The sequence below is a fragment of the Balaenoptera borealis genome (genome assembly GCF_965194805.1).
Source record: "Balaenoptera borealis genome assembly, chromosome: 1".
Lineage (NCBI taxonomy): Eukaryota > Metazoa > Chordata > Mammalia > Artiodactyla > Balaenopteridae > Balaenoptera > Balaenoptera borealis.
Genome location: NC_138860.1, coordinates 41,121,912 through 41,146,899, shown reverse-complemented (window position 1 = coordinate 41,146,899; position 24,988 = coordinate 41,121,912). Strand labels below are relative to the sequence as shown.

The window sequence follows — 24,988 nt, the reverse complement described above, 5'->3', positions numbered from 1 at the left end:
CATTGCTAAGATGAATATAAAAATTTAAGACAGAAGAATTCCTTACCTGTTGTACAAACTTCTGATCAATGTATCGCTTTGCAATGCTAGGCTGAAAATCAGGGCTCTCCAAAAACCTTAAGAAGAATTCATACACCAACTACAAGACAAAGTGAAATAAAAGCTAAGATGATGCCTATAAAATTTTACCCTAAGTCCTTACTTCATACCAAAAACACACCTCCCTTACCAACTTAGGATATTTCAGATCTCATTAAAAAATGTCATGAGTTGGTAACAGTTTTTAAAAAACTAAATATATATGCACAGTTTGGTCTCCTCAGCTTGTAGATTTTGGGATTTATTTATTGCGTTGCATCATTCATTGAAAATATTAACTTACAGGAGCCAGAAAACAAAGACGATGTCTATAAAATATTTAATTTAGAAGACTATCTTGCACTCCATATTCACCGGGAACCCTTCTCCAGTGGATCACTAACCTACCTCAGCTTAATCTCCAAAGTTCCTTAAATGCAGGATCAGAAACCTCCAGGTAAGAGTAAACTGAATTATAAGGAGCAGTGTATCAATACCAATTTAAAAAAAGAGAAAAACTTCAAGTTTTTCTATAAAACTACAGTGGGAAAAAATTAAATCGAAACCAGGATATCTAATCCACACTTGGGAAGTAATGAACCAAGTCATATAAGTACAGGGCTCAGGAAGAAATGTCTATGCACCACAGTGAATAAACTAGAAGTCCTAACAAGCCTTCAGCTAAAAAGTGCCAAACATCTTAAAAATACAGTATTCCCCGCTTAACCATGGGAGCTAAGTTCCAAGACCCCCCACTGGATGACTGAAACCTCAAATGGCACCAAACCCTATTTTCTGTTCATATCTTCTAACCACAAATTTAATGAATTTTCCATCTTAACTAAGCACTGTGGCCATAACTTTTACAGTCTGAGGTGTGACAGCAAAACTAGCATGATTTTTTTTCCTTCCTCAGAATTTCACAGATAGAAGATTCATTCTTACCATAGATCTTAGCAACCTCAGCATATGCTTTTTTTCATTCCTTATTAAGTTGAGAAATTTCGCCTTTTGCTTAAAGGAAGCACTTTACAGCTTCTCTTTGGCATGTCTAAACTGCCAGCATCACTACTCTCGCACTTTGGGGCTGTTACTCAGTAAAATATAAGGGTTACTTGAACGCAAGAACTGCAATACCATAACAGTCGACTTGATAACAAAGATAGCTCCTAAGTGACTAATGGGCTGGATATGCTGGACAAAGATATGATTCGCATCTCGGTGGGAGATTTCAACATGCTACTCAGAATGGCACACAATTTAAAGCTTATGAATTGTTTACTTCTGTAATTTTCCACTTAATATTTTCGAACTGTGGTTGACCCAGGTAACAAACTGCAGAAAGCAAAACCATGGATAAAGGGGGACTATTGTAATAGCAAAATATTCACTTTCTACCACGAATCAGAATTAAAACTAATGTTTAGTTCAACTTACCTACATCACACCTACATCTACCTTTCAAGGAGAAAGGCAAAAACACTATAAAGTTTTTTTCTATGGTAACCTAATAGCTATAAAAGGCAGGAGTCTAGCACAAAATGTGCCTTAATTTACTAGCTATTAAACAACATATCAAGCTGGCACCCTAAGAACAAAAAAGGAGGATTAGATCCCAAAGTAAAAATAGTCATTCAATAAACATTTAGGTAGCCAGTTAGGCCACAATATAGAAGGGAGGTGGGGAAAATTGCTACACTGAATTTACAGACCTCACAACATACAAAAAGCATTACCAGATCTGAGCTCTATCATTCACCACAGAATAGCAAATTTTTACTGCAGTGAGTTCAATAATATGCTAAGGCTAACAACAGTTTTGGGATCTGAGTAAATATTGTTTTGTTTGATTCATCTTTGCCCAACTGTGCAAAAAAAGTGATGCTTATCTGGTCTAATTATTATCTAACTTAATATTTAATGTTAAGTATGAATTAAGAATATAAAGAGGGCTTCCCTGGTGGCACAGTGGTTAAGAATCCGCCTGCCAATACAGGGGACACGAGCTCGAGCCCTAGTCGAGGAAGGTCCCACATGCCGTGGAGCAACTAAGCCCCGTGCGCCACAACTACCGAGCCTCTGCTTTAGAGCCCGCGAACCACAACTACTGAGCCGGCGCACCACAACTACTGAAGCCCATGCACCTAGAGCCCCCACGCTCCGAAACAAGAAAAGTCACCACAATGAGAAACGCGCGCACTGCAATGAAGAGTAGCCCCTGCTCACTGCAACTAGAGAAAGCCCGTGCGCAGCAACGAAGACCTAACACAGTCAAAAATAAATAAAATTAAAAAAAATTTACCAGTCTACCCAGCACCAGTCCCTCCCATCAGGGAACTTGCACAAGCCTCTTAGATAGCCTCATCCACCAGAGGGCAGACAGCAGAAGCAAGAAGAACTACAATCCTGCAGCCTGTGGAACAAAAACCACATTCACAGAAAGATAGGCAAGATGAAAAGGCAGAGGGCTATGTACCAGATGAAGGAACAAGATAAAACCCCCAAAAAACAACTAAATGAAGTGGAGATAGGCAACCTTCCAGAAAAAAATTCAGAATAATGATAGTGAAGATGATCCAGGACCTCGGAATAAGAATGGAGGCAAAGATCGAGAAGATGCAAGAAATGTTTAACAAAGACCTAGAAGAATTAAAGAACAAACAAACAGAGAGGAACAATACAATAACTGAAATGAAAAATACACTGGAAGGGATCAATAGCAGAATAACTGAGGCAGAAGAACGGATAAGTGACCTGGAAGACAGAATGGTGGAATTCATTGCTGCAGAACAGAATAAAGAAAAAAGAATGAGAAGAAATGAAGACAGCCTAAGAGACCTCTGGGACAACATTAAACGCAACAACATTTGCATTATAAGGGTCCCAGAAGGAGAAGAGAGAGAGAGAAAGGACCTGAGAAAATATTTGAAGAGATTATAGTCGAAAATTTCCCTAACATGGGAAAGGAAATAGCCACCCAAGTCCAGGAAGGGTAGAGTGCCATGCAGGATAAACCCAAGGAGAAACACGCCGAGACACATAGTAATCAAAGTGGCAAAAATTAAAGACAAAGAAAAATTATTGAAAGCAGCAAGGGAAAAACGACAACATACAAGGGAACCCCCGAAAGGTTAACAGCTGATTTCTCAGCAGAAACTCTACAAGCCAGAAGGGAGTGGCACGATATACATAAAGTGATGAAAGGGAAGACCTACAACCAAGATTACTCTACCCGGCAAGGATCTTATTCAGATTCGATGGAGAAATCAAAAGCTTTACAGACAAGCAAAAGCTAAGAGAATTCAGCACCACCAAACCAGCTCTACAACAAATGCTAAAGGAACTTCTCTAAGTGGGAAACACAAGAGAAGAAAAGGACCTACAAAAACAAACCCAAAACAATTAAGAAAACGGTCATACGAACATACATATCGATAATTACCTTAAACATGAATGGATTAAATGCTCCAACCAAAAGACACAGGCTTGCTGAATGGATACAAAAACAAGACCCATCTATATGCTGTCTACAAGAGACCCACTTCAGACCTAGGGACACATACAGACTGAAAGTGAGGGGATGGAAAAAGGTATTCCATGCAAATGCAAATCAAAAGAAAGCTGGAGTAGCAATACTCATATCAGATAAAATAGACTTTAAAATAAAGAATGTTACAAGAGACAAGGAAGGACACTACATAATGATCAAGGGATCAATCCAAGAAGAAGATATAACAATTATAAATATATATGCACCCAACATAGAAGCACCTCAACACATAAGGCAACTGTTAACAGCTATAAAAGAGGAAATCGACAGTAACACAATAATAGTGGGGGACTTTAACACCTCATTTACACCAATGGACAGATCATCCAAAATGAAAATAAATAAGGAAACAGAAGCATTAAATGACACAATAGACCAGATAGATTTAATTGATATTTATAGGACATTCCATCCAGAAACAACAGATTACACTTTCTTCTCAAGTGCGCACGGAACATTCTCCAGGATAGATCACATCTTGGGTCACAAATCAAGCCACAGTAAATTTAAGAAAACTGAAATCATACCAAACATCTTTTCTGACCACAACGCTATGAGATTAGAAATCAATGACAGGGAAAAAAACGTAAAAAACACAAACACATGGAGGCTAAACAATATGTTACTAAATAACCAAGAGATCACTGAAGAAATCAAAGAGGAAAAAGAGGAAATCAAAAAAAATCTAGAAACAAATGACAATGAAAACACGACGATCCAAAACCTATGGGATGCAGCAAAAGCAGTTCTAAGAGGGAAGTTTATAGCTATTCAAGCCTCAAGAAACAAGAAGAATCTCAAATAAACAATCTAACCTTACACCTAAAGGAACTAGAGAAAGAAGAACAAACAAAACCCAAAGTTAGCAGAAGGAAAGAAATCATAAAGATCAGAACAAAAATAAATGAAATAGAAACAAAGAAAACAATAGCAAGGATCAATAAAACTAAAAGCTGGTTCTTTGAGAAGATAAACAAAATTGATAAACCATTAGCCAGACTCATCAAGAAAAAGAGGGAGAGGACTCAAATCAACAAAATTAGAAATGAAAAAGGAGAGGTTACAACAGACACCGCAGAAATACAAAGCATCCTAAGAGACTAATACAAGCAACTCTATGCCAATAAAATGGACAACCTGGAAGAAATGGACAAATTCTTAGAAAGGTATAACCTTCCAAGACTGAACTAGGAAGAAATAGAAAATATAAACAGACCAGTCACAAGTAATGAAATTGAAACTGTGATTAAAAATCTTCCAACAGGGCTTCCCTGGTGGCGCAGTGGTTGAGAATCAGCCTGCCAATGCAGGGGACACAGGTTCGAGCCCTGGTCTGGGAAGATCCCACATGCCGCGCAGCAACTCGGCCCGTGAGCCACAACTACTGAGCCTGCGCGTCTGGAGCCTGTGCTCCACAACAAGAGAGGCCGCGATGGTGAGAGGCCCGCACACTGCGATGAAGAGTGACCCCCGCTTGCCACAGCTAGAGAAAGCCCTCGCCCAGAAACAAAGACCCAACACAGCCAAAATTAAATTAATTAATTAATTAAAAAAATAAATTAAAAAAAAAATCTTCCAACAAACACAAGTCCAAGACGATATGGCTTCACAAGTGAATTCTATCAAACATTTAGAGAAGAGCTAACACCCATCTCAAACTCTTCCAAAAAATTGCGGAGGAAGGAACACTCCCAAACTCATTCTATGAGGCCACCATCACCCTGATACCAAAACCAGACAAAGATACTACAAAAAAAGAAAATTACAGACCAATATCACTGATGAATATAGATGCAAAAATCCTCAACAAAATACTAACAAACAGAATCCAACAACACATTAAAAGGATCATACACCATGATCAAGTGGGATTTATCCCAGGGATGCAAGGATTCTTCTATATACGTAAATCAATCAATGTGATAAACCATATTAACAAATTGAAGAATAAAACCCATATGATCGGGCTTCCCTGGTGGTGCAGTGGTTGAGAATCTGCCTGCCAATGCAGGGCACACGGGTTCAAGCCCTGGTCTGGGAGGATCCCGCGTGCCGTGGAGCAACTGGGCCCGTGAGCCACAATTACTGAGCCTGCGCGTCTGGAGCCTGTGCTCCGCAACAGGAGAGGCCGTGATGGTGAGAGGCCCACGCACCATGATGAAGAGTGGCCCCCGCTTGCCGCAACTGGAGAGGGCCCTCGCACAGAGATGAAGACCCAACAGAGCCATAAATAAATAAATAAATAAATTAAAAAAAAAACAAAAACCATATGATCATGTCAATAGATGCGGAAAAAGCTTTTGACAAAATTCAACACCCATTTATGATTAAAACTCTCCTAGAAAGTGGGCATGGAGGGAACCTACCCCAACATAATAAATCCCATATACAACAAACCCACAGCAAACATCATTCTCAATGGTGAAAAACTGAAAGCATTCCCTCTAAGATCAGGAACAAGACAAGGATGTCCACCCTCACCACTATTATTCAACAGAGTTTTGGAAGTCCTAGCCACGGCAATCAGAGAAGAAAAAGAAATAAAAGGAATACAAATTGGAAAAGAAGAACTAAAACTGTCACTGTTTGCAGATGACATGATACTATGCATAGAGAATCCTAAAGATGCCACCAGAAAACTACTAGAGCTAATCAATGAATTTGGTAAAGTTGCAGGATACAAAATTAATGCACAGAAATCTCTTGCATTCCTATACACTACTGATGAAAAATCTGAAAGAGAAATTAAGGAAACACTCCCATTTACCACTGCAACAGAAAGAATAAAATATCTAGGGAGACAAAAGACCTGTATGCAGAAAACTATAAGACACTGATGAAAGAAATTAAAGATGATACCAACAGATGGAGAGATATACCATGTTCTTGGATTGGAAGAATCAATGTCGTGAAAATGATTATACTACCCAAAGCAATCTACAGAGTCAATGCAGTCCTTATCAAATTACCAATGGCATTTTTTATGGAACTATAACAAATCATCTTAAAATTTGTATGGAGACACAAAAGACTCCAAATAGCCAAAGCAGTCTTGAGGGAAAAAAACGGAGCTGGAGGAATCAGACTCCCTGACTTCAGACTATACTACAAAGCTACAGTAATCAAGACAATATGGTACTGGCACAAAAACAGAAATGTAGATCAATGGAACAGGATAGAAAACCCAGAGATAAACCCACGCACCTATGGTCAACTAATCTATGACAAAGGAGGCAAGGATATACAATGGAGAAAAGACAGTCTCTTCAATAAGTGGTGCTGGGAAAACTGGACAGCTACATGTAAAAGAATGAAATTAGAACACTACCTAACACCGTACACAAAAATAAACTCAAAATGGATTAGAGACCTAAATGTAAGACCGGACACTATAAAACTCTTAGAGGAAAACATAGGAAGAACACTCTTTGACATAAATCACAGCAAGATCTTTTTTGATCCACCTCTTAGAGCAATGGAAATAAAAACCAAAGTAAACAAATGGGACCTAATGAAACTTCAAAGCTTTTGCACAGTAAAGGAAACCATAAACAAGACGAAAAGACAACCCTCAGAATGGGAGAAAATATTTGCAAACGAATCAACGGACAAAAGATTAATCTCCAACATATATAAACAGCTCATGCAGCTCAATATTAAAAAAACAAACAACCCAATCCAAAAATGGGCAGAAGACCTAAATAGACATTTCTCCAAAGAAGACATACAGATGGGCAAGAAGCACATGAAAAGATGCTCAACATCACTAATTATTAGAGAAATGCAAATCAAAACTACAGTGAGGTGTCACCTCACACCGGTTACAACGGGCATCATCAGAAAATCTACAAACAACAAATGCTGGAGAGGGTGTGGAGAAAAGGGAACCCTCTTGCACTGTTGGTGGGAATGTAAATTGATACAGCCACTATGGAGAACAGTATGGAGGTTCCTTAAAAAACTAAAAACAGAATTACCATATGACCCAGCAATCCCACTACTGGGCATATACCCAGAGGAAACCATAATTCAAAGAGACACATGCACCCCAATGTTCATTGCAGCACTATTTACAATAACCAGGTCATGGAAGCAACCTAAATGCCCTTCGAGAGACGAATGGATAAAGAAGATGTGGTACATATATACAATGGAATATTACTCAGCCATAAAAAGGAACGAAATTGGGTCATATGTAGAGACATGGATGGATCCAGAGACTGTCACACAGAGTGAAGTAAGTCAAAAAGAGAAAAACAAATATCGTATATTAACGCATATATGTGGAACCTAGAAAAATGGTACAGATGAGCTGGTCTGCAGGACAGAAATTGAGACACAGATGTAGAGAACAAGCGTATGGACACCAAGGGGGGAAAGTGGTGGGGGGGGTGGTGGTGGTGTGATGAATTAGGCAATTGGGATTGACATGTATACACTGATGTGTATAAAATTGATAACTAATAAGGACCTGCTGTATAAAAAAAAATTTACCCTTAAAAAAAAGAATATAACAAGAAAAAATAAAAGTTGATATCAATTTTTTATTTATAAATAATTTTCTAATCAACCAACTACATAGATAATTTTGCTTTGGGGTAACACATGCAAAAAGATACACAAAAATTATCACAGAGTCCTGTGAAGTGTTAGTACATTCTCACAAACTGCTATGCAGTTTCACTGGCACAACCTGCTCAGTGCCTATTTTCATCTCTAATACTGGGCTACTGTGATATTGTGATAAAATTAGAAATATATATTTGGTCTTCATCCCTGGTTATTGGCAGAGGGCTCCTAAACCCGTGGAATTTCCTAGGCAATAAAGAGTGAGAAGAAGATCTTTTGTTATTCATAATAAGCCCCTTTCAACCACAGTTTATGGTTATGAGTTTATGCTAATGAGGTGACTCTGGAGGATGAAGGCTGGTTATCAGAGGAACCAACCACAGTATCAGAGGGTTGGAACTTTCAGCCCAAGCCCCATCCTCCAGGAAGAGGAGAAAAAGATTGAGTTTAATCACCAATGGCCAATTATTTAATTTATCATGCCTACGTGATACAACCATCAGAAACATTCTGAACAAAGGGGTTTGAAGAACTTCTGGGTCGGTGAACACATCAAAGTGCTGGGAGGGTGCTTCATGGAAAATCCAAGCCCCTTCTCCACACCTTACCCTATGCATCTCTTCTATTTGGCTGTTCCTGAGTTATATCCTTTATAATAAACTGGTAACAGTAAGTAAAGTGTTTCCCTGAGTTCTGTGAGCTGTTATAACAAATTACTGAACCAGAAGAGTGGGTCATGGTAACCCCAGATTTATAGTCAGTTAGTCAGAAGTATGGGAGGCCCAGACTCTCGACGGCCATCTGCAGTGATGGCAAGACCCCAGTCTTGTTGGACTGAGCCCTTAACCCCTGGGGTCCTTGCTAACTCTGGGTAGTTAGTGTCAGAATGAATAAATTGTAGGACACCCAGGTGATGTTCACAGAGAGCTGGAGAATTTCTTGGTGCGGAAAATCTATATATTTGGTGTCAGAAATGTTGAGGGTAGAAGAAACAAATTTTCCTTTAACTATGTTTAGCGTGAACAGATAGCAGGTAAGCTCCAAAAAGCTCATTCACGTACTGGGGAGGTAAGACAAAAATAAAAACATATAAAATGGTATATACACAAAAACTATATGTCACAAACTATGAGTTTAGGAGACATTTAGAAAAGGGCTATATCATTGTGGAATAAGGTCAACAGGAAAGTTTTAAGGAGGACATAAAACTTGAGCCCTGCATTAGGTGTGATTTTGGACAAATCGAGAAGAAAGAGGAGGGCTTTTATAAGAAAGGTAGATGTCTCAAGAAGAAGATGGTGTAGTGTAGGGGCTGGTGGGTATGAAATCAGAGACTCTTTATGTAGATTCCAAGTTAAAAGCTGTGGTAAGGAGGGGCCAAGTTAGCCCTGAGTCAAGCATGGCATGCATTCACCTGTATATTCTACCTCTTAAGATGTACACCAGAAATTCAGGGCTTAAGCCTTATTAGTTTTAACAGTAATAGCACGTCTTTTGGGAGACTTACATGACATCAAGCTCCAGATCAAAATGAATCCTCTAAATCACATATACAGTTGAAACCTGCACCTATCACAGATATGACATATCATTTCCTACACAGTTTTCATCTGCATCACTTACCTGACACAGTGAACATTAATTAAGTGACCAGTCAAGATGAGCAGCAAAAAGTTTTTATGCAACCAACTTAGCACCACTGAAGAGATGATGACAAAAGGTTAAATACATGTTGAGTAATCCCAAACAGAGGTAGAAAAACACGAGTGACCTACAGAGCTAAAAATCTTCAATATGGCACAACTAAGACTATGCTTATAAAACTGTACCCTGCCCCCACTGTCACTGTCTCTATACCCTTTATCCTGCATTACTTTTTTTCTTGTATTTATCACACCCTGACATAGTATTATTTATTCTTTTCCCCTAGAGTGTAAGGCAGTTTGCTTATTACTTTAATGCTTTACCCCCAATATTTAGAATAATGCCTGAAACACAACAGATGCCCAATAAATATTTGCTGAATGAATGAAAATCATAGTTGAGAAACTGTATTTCTGTATTAAAGTTTCTCTATGTTCTTCCACATGAAAAAATAATTTGCTCCAAGAACCTAACAAACAGTGCTGCAAAGGGACAATAGATACTTTCAGCAATGGGCTTATTTCTCTAATAAAATGGCAATCTTCACGTATGTTCAAGGTCCTCCTATTCCTGTAATCCAAAAAATACCCTAAAAGATGAAAGATAACTAAAAAGTGTAAGGAAAGAAGGATAATCTTAGCATTCTATTCAGTACTGACTGTGCCATTCCTAAGGTAGTTAAAATAAAATATATAAAATTCTGGTCTTTACCAATAAAAGATTTTAGAAGGTATACCACAAAACAGCATAGATCATTAATGTATTTGAAAATAAGACCTATACAAAAAGCTAAAGGAACTAGAAATGTTTGGCTTAGAAAGGGAGACTTAAAAGCAACTTTAATGATTTACAAATACACAAAGGCTCTTTTTCCAGGAGTATGCTGACTGAATGTTTTCCAACCTCCATTAAGAGGAAGCTAATTTAAATGGGGCTTTAAAAATTGATTTAATATTTGAAAGAATTTATATAAGAATTAACATATACTAAATTCAATGATGATATTAAGTGCCTAGAACACTGCCTGGGACATAGCAAACACTAACAAAATCTTAGTTCTATAAGAATCTGGGTTTTTTTTTTTTCTCCTTTTAAAAATAGGACATATTCTACACAAACCTTGAATAGCTTAAATATGATCAGCCTATTTTTCCGCTGCTCTTTTAACCATAATAATTAAAAAGATAATTAATAACAAATAACTATTTACAATTAAAAAGGTCAAAGTAATGAAAATGTTTCTCAACCTTAAAATAAGGATAAAAGATGTTCCTTTTCTATTTCTGTGCCTAAGTGTTGGTGCATTAAGTCACAGTCCCTATAATTTTTGATTCTTAGAACATGCAAATATTTAAAATATAGCATCTGGTCAAGAGCTATTTGGATGTGAAGGTGTACATTATAAAATATATATGTCCCCACTTTAAATTTCTACTTAATACAGATCATAAAGAAGAGCCTCTGGTTCCTCAAATCAAGTTATCCTAAAAAGGTCTGTGGGGGCTTCCCTGGTGGCACAGTGGTTGAGAATCTGCCTGCCAATGCAGGGGACACAGGTTCGAGCCCTGGTCTGGGAAGATCCCACATGCCGCTTAGCAAATAGGCCCGTAAGCCACAATTACTGAGCCTGTGCGTCTGGAGCCCGTGCTCCGCAACAAGAGAGGCCGCGATAGTGAGAGGCCCGCGCACCGCGATGAAGAGTGGCCCCCACTTGCCGCAATTAGAGAAAGCCCTCACACAGAAACGAAGACCCAACACAGCCATAAATAAATAAATAAAATTAAAAATTAAAAAAAAAAAAATTAAAAAAAAAAAAAAAAAAAAGGTCTGTGTTCTATTCAGTATCCTACATAATTACATCTTAATTATCTGTGCCAAAAAAGAAGATAGTTGATAAAAGAAAATAAAAATACTACATAACCTGCCTGTATTCCAGGCTAGTATAGCAGTCATGCCTAATTATCTAGAAGTAGGTATATAGAAAATTACTGTCTTGTTGGTCTTCAATAAATACAAAGCAATAATACTTAGGAAAGAAAATTTAAAAATAACTTATAGCTGTTTTACATCAGTAATTATCATATAATACTCAGTAAATTAAAAGATATGGCCAATCCACTATCCCCTGTGCTAAAATGGCCTTTCTTTTGTTCTTTTCTTCTGTGTTTCTTTATACCATTTATTCCATTGTTCATTAGTATTTCCATTACAGTGTGAAAAAAAAGTAAAAAGAAATTGTAAATTAGCACCTTTTTAGAAAATTCACAAAAAGGTTGAAGAAACAAAAATTTGAAAGGTCTGAAATTACTTGAGATTATTCCCCTCATTAACTAAATTTAATGTTTATTTTTCATCCTGGCAAATTAATTTCTAGCATCAAAGACCTGATAAGCTAAATGTAAAATGTAAACTTTCAGTAAAAAAAAAAAAAAATTCCAGGTGACATGATTCAAGGTATATTAACAACAAGGAAAGAAATTTTCATTGAGAAAACTTCATCAGTGCTACACTCTCTATAATTTCATTCATCAGAACAGCTTTAACATTCCACTCTAAAAAAAGTACGACTAAATAATGATGTAGCTACTGACAAATCCTATCAATCAGTTCACTTCGCATTTAACAGACCATCTGACAGCCAAATTTAAAAACTGTATACCAAAATTTAGTTACTAGAAAGATTTTTAACTATAAACATATATATCCAGAGTAGAACTTTTTTTTTTTTGCAATCCTGCTTTATTTTTTTATTTTTTTAATCAGTCATCAATTTTATACACATCACTGTATACATGTCAATCCCAATCGCCCAATTCAGCACACAACTATCCCCACCCCACCGAAGTTTTCCCCCCTTGGTGTCCATATGTTTGTTCTCTACATCTGTGTCTCAGCTTCTGCCCTGCAACCCGGTTCATCTGTACCATTTTTCTAGGTTCCACATACATGCGTTAATATACGATATTTGTTTTCCTCTTTCTGACTTACTTCACTCTGTATGACAGTCTCTAGATCCATCCACGTCTCAACAAATGATTCAATTTCGTTCCTTTTTATGGCTGAGTAATATTCCATTGTATATATGTACCACAACTTCTTTATCCATTCGTCTGTCGATGGGCATTTAGGTTGCTTCCATGACCTGGCTATTGTAAATAGTGCTGCAATGAACATTGGGGTGCATGTGTCTTTCTGAATTACGGTTTTCTCTGGGTATATGCCCTGTAGTGGGATTGCTGGGTCATATGGTAATTCTGTTTTTAGTTTTTTAAGGAACCTCCATACTGTTCTCCATAGTGGCTGTATCAATTTACATTCTCACCAACAGTGCAAGAGGGTTCCCTTTTCTCCACACCCTCTCCAGCATTTGTTGTTTGCAGATTTTCTGATGATGCCCATTCTAACTGGTGTGAGGTGATACCTCACTGTAGTTTTGACTTGCATTTCTCTAATAATTAGTGATGTTGAGCATCTTTTCATGTGCTTCTTGGCCATCTGTATGTCTTCTTTGGAGAAATGTATATTTAGGTCTTCTGCTCATTTTTGGATTGGGTTATTTGTTTCTTTAATATTGAGCTGAATGAGCTGTTTATATATTTTGGAGATTAATCCTTTGTCCACTGATTCATTTGCAAATATTTTCTCCCATTCTGAGGGTTGTCTTTTCGTCTTGTTTATGGTTTCCTTTACTGTGCAAAAGCTTTTAAGTTTCATTAGGTCCCATTTGTTTATTTTTGTTTTTATTTCCATTACTCTAGGAGGTGGATCAAAAAAGATCTTGCTGTGATTTATGTCAAAGAGTGTTCTTCCTATGTTTTCCTCTAAGAGTTTTATAGTGTCCAGCCTTACATTTAGGTCTCTAATCCATTTTGAGTTTGTTTTTGTGTATGGTGTTCGGGAGTATTCTAATTTCATTCTTTTACATGTAGCTGTCCAGTTTTCCCAGCACCACTTATTGAAGAGACTGTCTTTTCTCGATTGTATATCTTTGCCTCCTTTGTCATAGATTAGTTGACCATAGGTGCGTGGGTTTATCTCTGGGCTTTCTATCTTGTTCCATTGATCTATGTTTCTGTTTTTGTGCCAGTACCATATTGTCTTGATTACTGTAGCTTTGTAGTATAGTCTGAAGTCAGGGAGTCTGATTCCTCCAGCTCTGTTTTTTTCCCTCAAGACTGCTTTGGCTATTTGGAGTCTTTTGTGTCTCCATACAAATTTTAAGATGATTTGTTCTAGTTCCGTAAAAAACGCCATTGGTAATTTGATAGGGATTGCATTGAATGTGTAGACTGCTTTGGGTAGTATAGTCATTTTCACAATATTGATTCTTCCAATCCAAGAACATGGTATATCTCTCCATCTGTTGGTATCATCTTTAATTTCTTTCATCAGTGTCTTAGTTTTCTGCATACAGGTCTTTTGTCTCCCTAGGTAGGTTTATTCCTAGGTATTTTATTCTTTTTGTTGCAATGGTAAATGGGAGTGTTTCCATAACTTCTCTTTCAGATTTTTCATCATTAGTGTATAGGAATGCAAAAGATTTCTGTGCATTAATTTTGTATCCTGCAACTTTACCAAATTCATTAATTATCTCTAGTAGTTTTCTGGTGGCATTTCTAGGATTCTCTATGTATAGTATCATGTCATCTGCAAACAGTGACAGTTTTACTTCTTCTTTTCCAATTTTCATTCATTTTATTTCTTTTTCTACTCTGATTGCCGTGGCTAGGACTTCCAAAACTATGTTGAATAATAGTGGTGAGGGTGGACATCCTTGTCTCGTTCCTGATCTTAGAGGAAATGCTTTCAATTTTTCACCGTAGAGAATGATGTTTGCTGTGGGTTTGTCATATATGGCCTTTATTATGTTGAGGTAGGTTCCCTCTATGCCTACTTTCTGGAGAGTTTTTATCATAAATGGGTGTCGAATTTTGTCAAAAGCTTTTTCTGCATCTATTGAGATGATCATATGGTTTTTATTCTTCAATTTGTTAATATGGTGTATCACATTGATTGATTTGCGTATATTGAAGAATCCTTGCATCCTTGGGATAAATCCCACTTGATCGTGGTGTATGATCCTTTTAATGTGTTGTTGGATTCTGTTTGCTAGTATTTTGTTGAGGATTTTTGCATCTATATTCATCAGTGATATTGGTCTGTAATTTTCTTTTTTTGTAGTTTCTTTGTCTGGTTTTGGTATCAGGGTGATGGTGGCCTCATAGAATGAGTTTGGGAGTGTTCTTTGCTCTGCAATTTTTGGGAAGAGTTTGAGAAGGATGGGTGTTAGCTCTTCTCTAAATGTTTGATAGAATTCACCTGTGAAGCCATCTGGTCCTGGACTTTTGTTTGTTGGAAGATTTTTAATCACAGTTTCAATTTCATTACTTGTAACTGGTCTGTTCATATTTTCTATTTCTTCCTAGTTCAGTCTTGGAAGGTTATACCTTTCTAAGAATTTGTCCATTTCTTCCAGGTTGTCCATTTTATTGGCATAGAGTTGCTTGTAGTAGTCTCTCAGGATGCTTTGTATTTCTGCTGTGTCTGTTGTAACTTCTCCTTTTTCATTTCTAATTTTATTGATTTGAGTCCTCTCCCTCTTTTTCTTGATGAGTCTGGCTAATGGCTTATCAATTTTGTTTATCTTCTCAAAGAACCAGCTTTTAGTTTTATTGATCTTTGCTATTGTTTTTTTTGTTTCTATTTCATTTATTTCCACTCTGATCTTTATGATTTCTTTCCTTCTGCTAACTTTGGGTTTTGTTTGTTCTTCCTTCTCTAGTTTCTTTAGGTGTAAGGTTAGATTGTTTACTTGAGATTTTTCTTGTGTCTTTAGGTAGGCTTGTATAGCTATAAACTTCCCTCTTAGAACTGCTTTTGCTGCATCCCATAGGTTTTGGGTCGTTGTGTTTCCATTGTCATTTGTCTCTAGATATTTTTTGATTTCCTCTTTGATTTCTTCAGTGATCTCTTGGTTATTTAGTAACATATTGTTTAGCCTCCATGTGTTTGTGTTTTTTACGTTTTTTTTTTCCCTGTAATTCATTTCTAATCTCATAGCGTTGTGGTCAGAAAAGATGCTTGATATGATTTCAATTTTCTTAAATTTAATGAGGCTTGATTTGTGACCCAAGATGTGATCTATCCTGGAGAATGTTCCATGCGCACTTGAGAAGAACGTGTAATCTGCTGTTTTTGGATGGAATGTCCTATAAATATCAATTAAATCTATCTGGTCTATTGTGTCATTTAAAGCTTCTGTTTCCTTATTTATTTTCATTTTGGATGATCTGTGCATTGGTGTAAATGAGGTGTTAAAGTCCCCCACTATTACTGTGTTACTGTCGATTTCCTCTTTTATAGCTGTTAGCAGTTGCCTTATGTATTGAGGTGCTTCTATGTTGGGTACATATATATTTATAATTGTTATATCTTCTTCTTGGATTGATCCCTTGATCATTATGTAGTGTCCTTCCTTGTCTCTTGTAACATTCTTTATTTTAAAGTCTGTTTTATCCGATATGAGTATAGCTACTCCAGCTTTCTTTTGATTTGCATTTGCATGGAATATCTTTTTCCATCCCCTCACTTTCAGTCTGTATGTGTCCCTAGGTCTAAAGTGGGTCTCTTGTAGACAGCATATATATGGGTCTTCTTTTTGTATCCATTCAGCACACCTGTGTGTTTTGGTTGGAGCATTTAATCCATTCACGTTTAAGGTAATTATCGATATGTATGTTCGCATGACCATTTTCTTAATTGTTTTGGGTTTGTTTTTGTAGGTCCTTTTCTTCTCTTGTGTTTCCCACTTAGAGAAGTTCCTTTAGCATTTGTTGTAGAGCTGGTTTGGTGGTGCTGAATTCTCTTAGCTTTTGCTTGTCTGTAAAGCTTTTGATTTCTCCATCAAATCTAAATGAGATCCTTGCTGCGTAGAGTAATCTTGGTTGTAGGTTCTTCCCTCTCATCACTTTAAGTATATCATGCCACTCCCTTCTGGCTTGTAGAGTTTCTGCTGAGAAATCAGCTGTTAACCTTATGGGAGTTCCCTTGTATGTTATTTGTCGTTTTTCCCTTGGTGCTTTCAATAATTTTTCTTTGTCTTTAATTTTTGCCAATTTGATTACTATGTGTCTCGGCGTGTTTCCCCTTGGGTTTATCCTGTACGGGACTCTCTGCGCTTCCTGGACTTGGGTGGCTATTTCATTTCCCATTTTAGGGAAGTTTTCGACTATAATCTCTTCAAATATTTTCTCTGGTCCTTTCTCTCTCTCTTCTCCTTCTGGGACCCTTATAATGCGAATGTTGTTGCGTTTAATGTTGTCCCAGAGGTCTCTTAGGCTGTCTTCATTTCTTTTCATTCTTTTTTCTTTAGTCTGTTCCGCAGCAGTGAATTCCACCATTCTGTCTTCCAGGTCACTTATCCGTTCTTCTGCCTCAGTTATTGTGCTACTGATTCCTTCTAGTGTAGTTTTCATTTCAGTTATTGTATTGTTCCTCTCTGTTTGTTTGTTCTTTAATTCTTCTAGGTCTTTGTTAATCATTTCTTGCATCTTCTCAACCTTTGCCTCCATTCTTATTCCGAGGTCCTGGATCATCTTCACTATCATTATTCTGAATTCTTTTTCTGGAAGGTTGCCTATCTCCACTTCATTTAGTTGTTTTTCTGGGGTTTTTTCTTGTTCCTTCATCTGGTACATAGCCCTCTGCCTTTTCATCTTGTCTATCTTTCTGTAAATGTGGTTTTTGTTCCACAGGCTGCAGGACTGTAGTTTTTCTTGCTTCTGCTGTCTGCCCTCTGGTGGTTGAGGCTATCTAAGAGGCTTGATGGGAGGCTCTGGTGGTGGGTAGAGCTGACTGTTGCTGTGGTGGTCAGAGCTCAGTAAAACTTTAATCCACTTGACTGTTGATGGGTGGGGCTGGGTTCCCTCCCTGTTGGTTGTTTTGCCTGAGGCAACCCAACACTGGAGCCTACCTGGGCTCTTTGGTGGGGCTAATGACAGACTCTGGGAGGGCTCACGCCAAGGAGTACTTCCCAGAACTTCTGCTGCCAGTGTCCTTGTCCCCACGGTGCAACAGAGCCACCCCCCACCTCTGCAGGAGACCTTCCAACACTAGCAGGTAGGTCTGGTTGAGTCTCCCCCATGGTCACTGCTCCTTCCCCTGGGTCCCGATGCGCACACTATTTTGTGTGCGCCCTCCAAGAGCGGAGTCTCTGTTTCCCCCAGTCCTTTCAAAGTCCTGCAATCAACTCCCACTAGGCTTCAAAATCTGATTCTCTATGAATTCCTCCTCCCGTTGCCGGATCCCCAGGTTGGGAAGCCTGACTTGGGGCTCAGAACCTTCACTCCAGTGGGTGGACTTCTGTGGTATAAGTGTTCACCAGTCTGTGAGTCACCCACCCAGCAGTTATGGGATTTGATTTTACTCTGATTGTGCCCCTCCTACCGTCTCATTGTGGCTTCTCCTTTGTCTTTGGATGTGGGGTATCTTTTTTGGTGATTTCCAGTGTCTTCCTGTCGATGACTGTCCAGCAGCTAGTTGTGATTCTGGTGTTCTCACAAGAGGGAGTGAGAGCACGTCCTTCTACTCCACCATCTTGGTTCCTCTCCCCCAGAGTAGAGCCTTTTAATCAGAAGACCATGGCTTTGTAATATTTCTTGGGTATCTATGAATTTGTCTTGAGAGAAAACTCATTTTTAAAAAATCTTATTTTGAAAGCAAGTCACCATCTCCTAAAATGTTAAGAACCAGTAGTTTTAGTGAATTTAAGTGAAACTTCAAATCATACCAGTGAAAAACAGAAAGCACATTGTATATATGGCTGAATATTTACTGTTAATTCTCAAGGGCATATAAAAATATCTTAATAGAAAAATTGTTTTTAAAAATTCAAAGACTGAGATTTTTTTTCAGGTTATCCAACTACATGTGATTAAAATATATATATAACTTACTGGCTAATGAGAATTTCATGCTTCTAAAACCTTTGCATTATTAAACCTAGTATCACTTATTTTATACCAACTATGGCATGAAATTTCAGATGAACCCTGTGCAGTGCTATTAAAACATAGTTTACCACTTCAGATTTTCTATTCTATAAACTCTAATGTGCTGATAAATCTCAAAAATTTTATCAGTTTACACTAATCCTAGGATTCCTCTTCCATTTTATTTGGATGTATAGGTGCTAGACAGAGTGAATAAATAATGAGGCAGACTATTGCTTTAAAGTATCCCAAATAGTTTAGAATATAAATTTCTTTCTCATCTTTTATAATAACAATAGAATGAAATGGCACTAATAAATATAAGTCCTGGTAAAATAAAAAATCAACAATACAATCTGGAGGAATTCCCTGATTGTCCAGTGGTTAGGTCTCCACACTTTCACTGCTGAGGGCCTGGGTTCAATCCCTGCTTGGGGAACTAAGATCCCGTGAGCCATGTAGTGTGGCCAAAAACAAACAAACAAACAATATAATCTGAAGCAACACCGAGCACCCATATATAAAAGCAAGTTTCCTCTCTATCTCCCAGGAACTATGTAGAAAATAGCTGATGTTATCCATCCTATTGTCATTAGCAAATCTATCATTTTTCATTTTACTCAGGATAGATTCTTGCCTCCAATGGTTCAAGCCTGTGGCAGGCATTGTTGCTTAGCTAATCTAATACCCATTCCCTTTCCCCTGCATGTCTCTACTATTGAAGCTGTAAAAACTAAATATTGATTCTGTCAGTCTGCCTTTCAACTAGAGTAATGGAAAAATGAAAAAGAGTATGGAAAAAAGAAAAATTAAAGGCAATCCAACAAAATGAAGAGATAAGAAAAACAAAAAGATTTCAAGAGAAAGTGATATATATAGACAGAAGCAAAGAGCCAACATATGAATAGCAGGTATTCCCAAAGAAGAAAACAATGTGGTGGAACAAAAGAAATACTAAAAAGTATTATTGAAGAAGACTTTTCAGAAATAAAAGTGGTTTTTTTTACAGCAAAAGAACACTATTCAACTGGGAAAACTGATGTAGAAAAATCAACACTTATGTATAGACCAATAAAAGCAATTGGCGGGACTTCCCTGGTGGCGCAGTGGTTAAGAATCCACCTGCCAATGCAGGGGACACGGGTTCGAGCCCTGGTCCAGGAAGATCCCACATGCCGAGGAGCAACTAAGCCCGTGTGCCACAACTACTGAGCCTGTGCTCAAGAGCCCGCGAGCCACAACTACTGAAGCCGGCACGCCTAGAGCCCACGCTCCGCAACAAGAGAAGCCACTGCAATGAGAAGCCCATGCACCGCAGCGAAGAGTAGCCCCTGTTCAACGCAACTAGAGAAAAAGCCTGCACGCAGCAACGAAGACCCAATGCAACCAAAAAAAAAACCCAAAAAACCAATTGGCCATTAAAGGAAAAATATCCTTTGGGCGTCCAGGCAGAAAGACCAAGAATATAAGAGGAAAAAAATCAGAATGAAATAAGAAGACAATGGAATAACATATTTAAGGTACTTAAGGAAATTAAGGAAAGAAGCTGAACCAAGGATTTTATATCAATTCAAATTGATCTTTAAACATAAATGCTAGAGACAAACTGAGATGAAACATGCAGCAACTCAGGAAGTAGTCTTCCCATGAGCCCTTCTACTAAAGAACTTCAAATTACCAAGAAATGGTCAGAGAAACTTTTCATAAGGATTGATAGTAAATGTTAAATATATTACCTGTAGAACTAACGACAAGTGTTGGGCATAAAGGTGACAGAATAGTATAAAATCAGTTATATATTCTAACTATGTACAGCTATCAAAAATAAGGAGTTGGAGGAGGGGAAGAAGAAGAGTATGGGAAGTAGAAGAAGCTCTGAATTGCCATGTAAGTATTTACTGTGAAAGTAAAAGGCTATTACTTTACATGAGATGCTAGAGAGGAAGGAAGTGGGGGAAGAAAAGACTACTTATTACCTTCAATATTGTTCATTCTGAGAATCAATAAACTAACTACAAAAGAGGGAACCAAGGGTATCATTTAAAGGTATCAGCATAAAGGTAACCATAACAAAAAATATATACCTCTTCCTAAATATCTAAAGTATATATTTTAAAAAATGGGAAGGCAAAGAAAACAGATAGTATAGTTTAAAAAAACTGTGCTAGATTCCACTCAGATGTTATCCCATTCAGTTCCTACAAGGCCCTGTTTTAGGCCAGTTTCATAAAGGAGGATGCAGAGAAATTTAACAGCTTAACTAAGCCCATTTCTGTAGAAAAGTTATCAAAACTGGGATTTGAGTAGAAGTCTGTCACCAGAATCATTTCCATTTCACCATACTTTGTAATGATACTAATTCTCTTTATCTCTTGTTAGAATGTGTATATATAAACTTTTGTTCCATTTAACTAAGGCACATCTGTACCTGTATAATTATACCTTTAAAAAGTCATTTATGGGCTTCCCTGGTGGCGCAGTGGTTGAGAATCTGCCTGCCAATGCAGGGGACACGGGCTCGAGCCCTGGTCTGGGAGGATCCCACATGCCACGGAGCAACTGGGCCCGTGAGCCACAATTACTGAGCCTGCGCGTCTGGAGCCTGTGCTCCGCAACAAGAGAGGCCGCGATAGTGAGAGGCCCGCGCACCACGATGAAGAGTGGCCCCCGCTTGCCACAACTAGAGAAAGCCCTCGCACAGAAACGAAGACCCAACACAGCCAAAAATAAATAAATAAATAATAATTTTAAAAAAAAACTTAAAAAAAAAAAAAGTCATTTATGAGGGCTAAAAAAGAAAAAGTGATAGCTAGTAGGAGATCTTATTTATTGGTGCTTAAGGAAGCTAAAAAGGTATGAATTAAACTTCATAAGAATTTGTATGTACTTGTTTTAGAGCCATAGATGATATCTAGAGGAGGCAGTAAAGCTTTTAATAATGGAGAGCAAGGACTCTGGAGTAACACTTTTGTTGTAAATCTTATTCTACCACTTACTTTTTGTATAATCTTGGGCAGGATTCTTAATCTATTTTAGCTTCATCTAAGCTTATCTATAAAATATGAACAATACCTACTTTATAGTTTTACTATAGAGATTAAATAAGATGATGTATATGTAATATAATTAGCTAAAAATGATCAGCAGTCTCATAAATAATGCTGTTGGTCATATGTAGGTAAATACATTCAAGTCTCCAAAACACTTCACTGTGCTTGCCTGCAGATTTTAGGTCACTAATACTATCTTAAAAATACAAAAGTCATCTGGTCAGAATAGCTATTATCAAAAAGACCACAAATAACAAATGTTGGTTAGGATATGGAGAAAAGGAAAGACTTGTGCACTATTAGTGGGAATGTAAATTGGTGCAGGCACTGTGGAAAATAGTAGGGAGGTTCCTCAAAAAACTAAAAATAGAACTTCCATAGGACCCAGCAATTCCACTCCTGGGTATATATCCAAAGAAAACAAAAACACTAACTTGAAAAGATACATGCATGCCAATGTTCATAGAAGCATTATTTACAATAGGTAAGGACTTCCCTGATGGTCCAGTGGTTAAGACTCTGCACTTCCACTGCAGGGGGCACAGGTTCGATCTCTGGTCAGGGAAGTTCTGCATGCCACGCGGTGCGGCCAAAAAGACAAACAAAAAAAATAGGCAAGATATGGAAGCAACCTAAGTGTCCATCAACAGATGAATAGATAAAAAAAGATGCAGTATATATATATATATACACACACACACACACACACACACAATGGACTACTACTCAGCCATAAAAAAGAATGAAAATTTTGCCATTTGCAACAACATGGATGGACTTGGAGGGTATTATGCTAAGTGAAATAAGTCAGACAGAGAAAGACAAATATCATATGATATCACTTATGTGTGGAATCTAAAAAATAAAACCAACTAGTGAATATAACAAAAAAGAAGCAAACTCACAGATATAGAGAACAAACTGGTGGTTACCACCAGGGAGAAGAAAGCAGGGAGAGGCAAGATTGGCATAGGGGATTAAGAGGTACAAACTACTATGTGTAAAATAAATAAGCTATAAGGATACATTGTACAGCACAGGAAATACAGCCAACATTTTACATTAACTATAAGTGGAGTATAATTTATAAAAATTTTGAATCACTATATTGTACACCTGAAACTAATATAGTATTGTAAATCAACTACAGCTCAATAAAAAAATATTAAAGTCATTATAGTTAAAGCATTAGGCAAGAGTTACTTTCACTTTCTCCCTCAGAGCTTTGTTTATTTTGAAAATAAGAAAATATCTGTAAACTGAAGGTGTCATATGAGTCTTCTCAGAGTATTTTAATTAGACATTCTGGGGAACAAAAATAAAACCTAATGTATATAGTAAAAAAAACAATAATCATGAAGACTAGCTATATAAGAACATGTGCAAAAGAAACTCTAAACACATGTAAGTATATTTTATAGTTATAATGGAATTTTCGTAACAGTTTTCATAATACAGCATAAGAGGTATAAGATGTTCTACTCTGAATCTTATCTAAAGAGTTCTAGTTACTGAAGTATCAAGTGTGGCAGTGCCAATGTGATTCAACTGAGTGAACCTTAGATGATATTATATTAAGGCCACATATTGGAGGGGAATGTTTGAAGCAGTTAGAGCTAGGTAGAATTAGTTTGGGAAGGTTTAATGGAAGAATTGGTCCCACTTATATAATATATTCCCCCACCCCCCGCCACTTTCCCCCCTTGATGTCCATACATCTGTTCTCTACATCTGTGTCTCAATTTCTGCCCTGCAAACTGCTTCATCTTTACCATTTTTCTAGGTTCCACATATATGTGTTAATATATGATATTCGTTTTCCTCTTTCTGACTTACTTTACTCTGTATGACAGTCTCTAGATTCATCCACGTCTCTACAAATGACCCAATTTCATTCCTTTTTATGGCTGAGTAATATTCCATTGTATATACGTACCACAACTTCTTTATCCATTCGTCTGTCGATGGGCATTTAGGTTGCTTCCATGACCTGGCAATTGTAAGTAAGTGCTGCAGTGAACATTGGGGTGCATGTGTCTTTCTGAATTCTGGTTTTCTTTGGGTATATGCCCAGTAGTGGGATTGCTGGGTCATATGGTAAGTCTATTTTTAGTTTTTTAAGGAACCTCCATACTGTTCTCCACAGGGGCTGTATCAATTTACATTCCCACCAACAGTGCAAGAGGGTTCCCTTTTCTCCACACCCTCTCCAGCATTTGTTGTTTGTAGATTTTCTGATGATGCCCAATCTAATTGGTGTGAGGTGATACCTCACTATAGTTTTGATTTGCATTTCTCTAATAATTAGTGATGTTGAGCAGCTTTCATGTGCTTCTTGCCCATATGTATGTCTTCTTTGGAGAAATGTCTATTTAGGTCTTCTGCCCATTTTTGCATTGGGTTGGTTGTTTTTTTTAATATTGAGCTGCATGAGCTGTTTAAATATTTTGGAGATTAATCCTTTGTCTGTTGATTTCTGTGCAAATATTTTCTCCCATTCTGAGGGTTATCTTTTCGTTTTGTTTGTAGTTTCCTTTGCTTTGCAAAAGCTTTTAAGTTTCATTAGGTCCCATTTGTTTATATTTGTTTTTATTTCCATTGCTCTAGGAGGTGGATGAAAAAAGATCTTGCTGTGATTTATGTCAAAGAGTGTTCTTCCTATGTTTTCCTCTAAGAGTTTTATAGTGTCCGGTCTTACATTTAGGTCTCTAGTCCATTTTGAGGTTTTTTGTGTATATGGTGTTAGGGACTGTTCTAATTTCATTCTTTTACATGTAGCTGTCCAGTTTTCCCAGCACCACTTAATGAAGAGACTGTCTTTTCTCCACTGTATATCCTTGCCTCCTTTGTCATAGATTAGTTGACCATAGGTGCGTGGGTTTATCTCTGGGTTTTCTATCCTGTTCCATTGATCTACATTTCTGTTTTTGTGCCAGTATCATATTGTCTTGATTACTGTGGCTTTGTAGTATAGGCTGAAGTCAGGGAGTCTGATTCCTCCAGCTCCGTTATTTTTCCCTCAAGACTGCTTTGGCTATTTGGGGTCTTTTGTGTCTCCAAACAAATTTTAAGATTTTTTGTTCTACTTCTGTAAAAAATGCCATTGG

At 37.4% G+C, this 24,988-nt stretch overlaps 1 protein-coding gene across 2 annotated transcripts in view; it reads right to left on the bottom strand.

Annotated features, from left to right (window-relative positions):
• The window catches only part of PPP2R5A (protein phosphatase 2 regulatory subunit B'alpha), a 99,987-nt gene that overhangs the window by 16,861 nt on the left and 58,138 nt on the right, over positions 1-24,988 (bottom strand). For both annotated transcript variants that reach the window (XM_082400299.1, XM_082400300.1), the window contains exon 4: positions 47-139. In XM_082400299.1, coding sequence (XP_082256425.1) covers positions 47-139 — 93 coding nt within the window. The remainder of the gene's footprint in view (positions 1-46; positions 140-24,988) is intronic.